Source organism: Mastomys coucha, unplaced genomic scaffold, assembly GCF_008632895.1.
Source record: "Mastomys coucha isolate ucsf_1 unplaced genomic scaffold, UCSF_Mcou_1 pScaffold5, whole genome shotgun sequence".
Taxonomy (NCBI): domain Eukaryota; kingdom Metazoa; phylum Chordata; class Mammalia; order Rodentia; family Muridae; genus Mastomys; species Mastomys coucha.
In genome coordinates, this window is record NW_022196911.1 from 49,662,923 (window position 1) to 49,670,003 (window position 7,081).

Here is a 7,081-nt window from a genome sequence, read left to right on the forward strand (position 1 = left end):
AAAAAAAAGAAAAAAGAAAAAAAAAAAGAAATAAATACATTTAAGGCCAACCAGAGCTCCACAGAAAACCCTGTCTTTAAAAAGAAAGGAAGGAAAAAAAGAATGAAAGAGAAAGAAGAAATAATTTTGTTCATGTAAACATCTTTAACCTTATATAATCTGTTGCCACATAACATACTGTACCAAAACATAACTTCTTAAAACAACATACATTTATTATGTTATAGTCTTTGTTGGTTGGAAATTCAGGAACAACTTAGCTAGATAATATTAGCTTAAAATCTTAGTCAGAATTTACATGCAGACTCTAGTCACCTTAGTCATCACTGGAGTGTGTGAAAATCTTAAGTCCAAGATGACTGGACTACTCATGAGACTTCTGGCACAAGACCTCAGTCCCATGTCATGTAGTCTCCTTTGTAACCTGCTTATTCACCCTAACAACACAGCAGTAGATGTCTAGTGTGGGTGATCTAGGGTGAGTAAGGTAGATAGATGCCCCAGTGTCTTTTGTGACTGTCATTCCTTCTGTCATAAGCATTACAACCATGCAAGCGTGAGAGAGTATTTGTGAAGACTATACCTGGACATTGGCATCAAGATGTCAGACCATTGAGAGCCATTGTTGAGGCTTGCTGTGTTTATAAAATAAAAATGTTGACTTCATTTTACTGATTTTTATCTTCATGTTTATAAGACATTTAAACTGACTAGAGTAGTACCTCAAGTCTATGAAGTAATTTTTAAATCAATTTCAAATATATTTCAGTTACCTTCATTTGTGCACCCTCATTAATGTTACCCTCATTATAATTATAGCCCTCATTAATGTTACCCTCATTAAAATTATAAAGCTTTTTGTGTATTTCTTAATTTCTTACAGTTAGATAATATATTTTCAATTGAAAAATTGAATCTAAAGATGGTGATGTATCGTTAAAGGAACTAGCTTTACTTAGTGTCAGTTACATATTGCTACTGTTCATCTATGATTTTATCTTGGATTTTTTTATTATCATATTGCTGTTCATATTAGAAGTCAACCTTAGTGAAAATTTTAACTTTTATTAGCAATGATCAGTATATTTTTATACATTGTCTGCCATTTTAAGGATAGAATATTATTAAATAACCACTGTTTACACTTGTACTATAAACATCTGCACATGTTTTTAATCAGAAAATAGCCTCAGAAACCCATAAATATTTAGTAAACATAGTAAATTTTTGGAAAAACTAGTTAACTAGTTGATTTAACAAATCTTGAGGTATATGTCACTTTAGTTAGCGCTAATTTACTGACTGACATTGCTAGAAGAATTAACAAGAAGAAAATTCTAGCCTAAAAGTAATAGACAAGAGGGTTTTTGCATATCTATTAGGTGAAAGTACAGCACTAAACTGTACCACCAATCAAGTGACATCTCCAGCTAGGCCAATCAAATAGATGATGCTTGTGGTTTCCTGGTTCTCTGAGTCCTTTGAATGATATCTTTCAATGTGCCTGTATTTATATATGATGGTAAATATACATATAGTTTATAAATGTGTATGTGCACACATAACCTACTAAATTAACTGGGTTTTTAAAAAATATTTTTATGTGATAGCTATTTTGCCTGCGTGTATGTCTGTGCATCATATGCTATGGAGGTCAGATGTGGTTGTCAGATCCTAAGTTGATTAACAAGTTGAATATTGAATTACAAAATTTGTTTTATGTTAAAGTAAGCATCATTGATCTTTATACAAGAATTTCTGTTTTTCTATAGAACAGTTACTTGAGTTCATGCACCAGCTGCCTGCCTTTGCAAACATGACCATGTCTGTAAGGAGAGAGCTCTGCTCTGTCATGGTTTTTGAAGTAGTAGAGCAGGCTGGGGCTGTTATTCTTGACGATGGCCAAGAGGTAAGTCAGCAAATTGTTAAATTAATTTCTCTAAGCTTGTATAAATTCAAGCTTTTGAGTTTAAATTATTTTGAGGGAATACTGAGTTGGGGTAATTAATTTTTGAACAGATAAGTTTTGTTGTTGTTGTTGCTTTACCCTCTTTAACTTGTTTTCCTGGTAACGGGCTTTATTCAGAATCAGTATTCAGTCAATAATTGAACCATTTTTAATACTAAAATTAATAAGACTCTTTAAAGAATTCTTCATTGTTATTCATGTGTGTGTGTGTGTGTGTGTGTGTGTGTGTGTGTGTGTGTGTGTGTGTGTGCATATGCATGTGGGCAGGGTATGATGCTGATGCCTCCTCCTAGTGGATGTGACAAGGCTGTAGTGTGGTGGTTCTCAGTCTTTCTAATGCTGTGACCCTTTAATACAATTCCTCGTGCTGTGACCCCCAACCATAAAATTATCTCATTGCTATGTTGTAACTGTAATTTTGCTACTGGTACAAATTGTAATGCAAATATCTGTTTTTCAATCGTCTTGGGCAACCCATGTAATAAAAGGATCACAACCCACAAATTGGGAACCACTGCTATAGTGGAACTGGGAAACATTACTGTAAGATTGCTGAGAAGTACATTACCATTTTTTTTAACATTTCTGAAATTCATTTAGAAATTCTCTGTATTCACAGTCTCTAATCTGTTCTACTTACTAGTGTCTCTCCTTAGAATGGAATAAACTCAAGAATTATATCAAAAGATGTTCACTACATATTTGTAATAGAAAGAACTGAAGATGCCAAAGTATGCCAAACTATCGCTTAAAAACAAGCAGTAGCTAACCAAATAAATACATAACCATGAGATAAAAGAGTAGAGTACTCTTAGTTATTCTTTGTGTTGCTGGGGAATCAAACTCAACATACTGGACAAGTGATGTCCCACTGAGCTGTGTACTCCAAAACTCACATTCTTTTTACATTGCTAGAAATTCTTTCAGGGACTATATCTTCTCCAGCTTTATTTGGATGTTTTGCACATCTAATAAATAATATGCACATCCCCAGGAAGTTGGAGGAGAAAGATTAGTTTAGTTTATTTTTTTATCTTTAAAGACATGATAGGAACTGGAGAGATAGCTAAGTTGGTAAAGTATTTGCCACCAAGTGTGAGGACCCGAGTTTGGTTCCCAGAAGCTACAACAAAAGCTAGATATGACAGCATGTGCCTGTAAACTTAGCACTGAGTAGATGGAGACCCCAAGATCCCTGGGGCTCATTGGTCAACCAGTCGAGCCTGCTTGGCAAGCCCAAGGCCCACAAGACCCTTTCTAAAAGAATTACGTAGATGGTATCTGCAGAAAGACAGCCAAGGTTGTCCTCTAGCTTTCAAATGAATATGTTCACATATGCACACATGTGTACCTGCACCCACACATACACAAGCAAAACTAAACCAAGGTGGACAGTACCTGAGGTTGACCTCTCTGGTCTCCACATGCACACACTTGTCTACCTACATATACAAACATATATACTCAAGCAAATAATCTAAATATATTCAACAGCTTAAAATAATATATAAATGTAGCCAATAAATAAAAGCTGTTTAGACAGAATTTTAGTGAGCTTTTCTTTTCCACAAGTTTTTATGTTCTCTAAGTCTCTATAATCCCGTTAGCAAAAATGAATTGTCTGGTTAGGCAAAGTGCACAACTTTAATCCCAGTATATGGAAGCAAGCAAATAGATCTCTGTGTGTTAGAGGCTACATTACCAAGTTCCAGGATATCCATGACTGCATAGAGAACTTGTCTCAAAAAAACAAACACAACCAAAACTGTATTGTCTGTCAACTTCCTACCAAATATTTCATTCCTACCAAGAATATGATGGTTGGGAAAACACACAGCCCCATTCTCAGTTTATGTAATCTATAAATCCTGTCTATAAATCCTACTGTGTTCTTATTATCAGTAATAAAAAAATAGACTTTAAAAAAGTCTTTTGTTACCTACTTACTACTCAGATTGTATCAAAAATGTTGAAAGTTTAGGCTAGTGAGGAGGAATGGCTATTAAAGGATAAATGTTCTTTCAGTAATACACAGACGACCTTTAAAAATATAGCTTTGGGGGCTGAAAAGATGGCTCAACAGTCAAGAGCATCTACTGTTCTTCCTGAATACCTGGGTTCAATTCCCAGCACCCACGTGGAAGCTTACGACTGTGTGTAACTCCAGTTCCAAGGGACCAGACACCCTCACACAGACCCAAATGTAGGCAAAACACCAATGTATATAAAAACAAACAAATCTTTAAAAAAAAAATAATACAGCTTTGGGCTGGATAGATGGCAGTTTCAGGGGATCCAACAGTCATACACATGATATACTTATATTCATACAGGCAAAACATTCATAAAATAAATTTATAAAATTAAAACTGTGTATATGCATACATGTCATCTCCCAAGCCAGCAATATGGTTCTGTGGGTAAAAGAACTTACCACTAAGTCTGTCCTCTCTTCAATCCATGGTACCCACATAGCAGAAGGAGAGAAACAATTCCTTCTTTTTATCTTCCAACCTCCACACAAACATTATAGCAACATGTTTCAGCACACACACACCAAAAATAAATATAATAAAAATATATCTCCCTCATATTAAATGATTTCATATAAATAAATGTTTTGAATATTAGCACAAATTCATAATATATAAAATATAGAATTTGTTAGCTGTGCATTAGAATTCAGGCTTTTGCTAGTTTTCATCATTAGGACGATTATATATTGGACACTGTTCTAAGTAAGCATTTGGTATTTATTAAATTGGCCATCTACTTTAGAAGTTCTATATTACTTTAAAAAAAAAACACCAATTTAGCAATAAACTGGGGCCTGGGGACATTGAATAACTTGGTGAAAATCACTGTGCTGCTCAGTGGCAGGGTCTGGATTTTACGAATTTGTGCTCCTAATAGATGGCTTAGCAGTTGAAAACCCCTGAGATAGGGGACACATCACAACTGTCTGTAAGTCCAGTTTTAGGGAGTATGAAGCCCTTATCTAGAGACCTAGGACACAAATATTTTGCATATATATATACTCATGCATATAAAATGAATTGTCTCTAAAGTAAGAATTGTTCTTTTAAATAGTACAGTATTTTGCCTTGAAGAAATTGGCCAATAATGAAATTCCTTTGGTTACTAGAAGAAGAAAATGAAACAAACCAGTAGTTTTGTGTAGACAAGGCATAGGATGTTGTTGAATGATTACTGAATAATAGAGCCAGTCTCCTTTTTCTCCTTTAAGTGATATATTTTACATATTTTGTTAAATTGTTAAAAGTTAACTTATAACTGTCTTTTAAAAAGGATTCTAACATCTTTCTTTTCCTCTGTAGCTTGACTCATGGTATGTCATTTTAAATGGCACTGTAGAAATTAGTCATCCAGATGGGAAAATTGAAAATCTCTTCATGGGAAATAGTTTTGGAATTGTCCCCACTCTAGATAAGCAATACATGCATGGAGTTGTCAGAACCAAAGTCGATGATTGTCAGGTAAGCCTTCTCTGCTCTGTGTTCTCTCCTCCTTTGAGACTGGAAATAGCGGAGCTGCTTTTCTCTTTCTTGCTCAGAATTAAACAGCATTAATTGAGAATTAGGATTTTTGATAGCCTGCAGTCTACTTGACAAGAGAAAGTAGATTTTATGTCTCTCTCAAATTTGGTTGAATTAAGCAAAGTATAAATTTTTAAGAGAATGCTTCAAATAAATGTTGGTTTGTTTGAACATTCAAACTCTTATTATCCAGTTCAAGCTCTTTCTGTTTTCAAAAAAGGAAGGAAATAGGAACTTGTGAGTTGTTTGTTTCTTACTCCTGCTTCGTGATTTCTTTGCATAGTTTGTCTGTTTGAGAGAAGTGGATGTTCACTTCTCCTTTTAGAGCAGGATTCAGAAGATTCCACTTTGGTCTCTGTGTGTAGTTGTTTACCGTGATTTTTATTTGGAGTTAGACAAATTGAATGAGAAAGAGCTAATGCCGCTTGATTTCTTGCCATTGTGCTCTGCCTTGGTACATAGTGATGTGTTTATGTACTATAGGTTCATTAACTGTCCCCATGTTGTTCTTGGACAGTTTGTTTGCATAGCCCAACAGGACTATTGGAGGATTTTAAATCATGTGGAAAAAAATACCCACAAAGTTGAGGAAGAGGGAGAAATTGTCATGGTACATGAGCACCGTGAACTAGACCGGAGCGGAACCAGGAAAGGACACATTGTAATCAAGGTGGGTGATTTTACTTCTAGTTCTATAAACTTCATTCAGATCTTTCTTTAAAAATAGGCTTTAGACCATTTTTATGAGTAATGTAAAATTCTTCACTATATGTTGATGTCTAATTGGTTCTTACACACGTGAATGATAAGGGATAATTATTGCCACTTAATATCCAAATTGATATAATATTATTTTAGATTATACTGGTCAAATCTTTTCTTTTTAAATATGTAAACCCTTGATAGTGGGTGTTGGTCTTATAAGAAGAAAGCAAGCAATTTTAGTGAAGCAAGAGGAACAGGAAATTTAAAGACTAGCCACAAAGACACATAGTTCACAATGAAGATGCAGAGCTCTTGTTAGCTTGAAATCAGCTGTAGCTTCTCTGAACCTTTCTTTAAATTGAAAACGGAAGAGATACAGGAAGTAAAGTTATGACTGAGTGAGGAAAATCTGGAGTTTTAGTATAATTACACTCAACACAGCAATCTTTATCTCCTATATTCTTCGTCATTCTTGTCTCTATGAAGACCTCTAGATATAAAGTAAATCAAGTATAATTGAAACATTTTAACGTATTTCTCTTTTTAAGCTAGGCTTATTTGCAAAATATGTCGTTATTCATTGGCAAATGGACAACTTAGTAGCATAGAGAGAAAATACACGTCATGCCATGTCAGTTTTTTTCCTTGGAATTGAATTCTTAGAGCAGTCTCTTAGTATAAGTTTTGTGTGCAGACAAAGTGAGTATTGCTGGGTATGGTAAGTTGCATACCTGTAATCATTCCCACACTAAGAAGATAGAGGCAAGAGAATCCTGAGTCCAAGAGTAGCTTCAGCTATATGTAAAGCAGGTTCAAGGCCATACTCAGCTATATGAAACTATTTCCAAAA

At 34.6% G+C, this 7,081-nt stretch overlaps 1 protein-coding gene across 16 annotated transcripts in view; it reads left to right on the plus strand.

The window, feature by feature from the left end:
• Rapgef6 (Rap guanine nucleotide exchange factor 6) overlaps nt 1–7,081 on the plus strand; it is a 176,724-nt gene that overhangs the window by 97,922 nt on the left and 71,721 nt on the right. For all 16 annotated transcript variants that reach the window (XR_004113774.1, XM_031354886.1, XM_031354887.1 and 13 more), the window contains 3 exons: nt 1,773–1,909; nt 5,308–5,466; nt 6,044–6,196. Coding sequence is in view for 15 of the 16 variants with exons in the window: in XM_031354886.1 (XP_031210746.1) it covers nt 1,773–1,909; nt 5,308–5,466; nt 6,044–6,196 (449 nt within the window). In the remaining variant the exon portion in view is untranslated. The remainder of the gene's footprint in view (nt 1–1,772; nt 1,910–5,307; nt 5,467–6,043; nt 6,197–7,081) is intronic.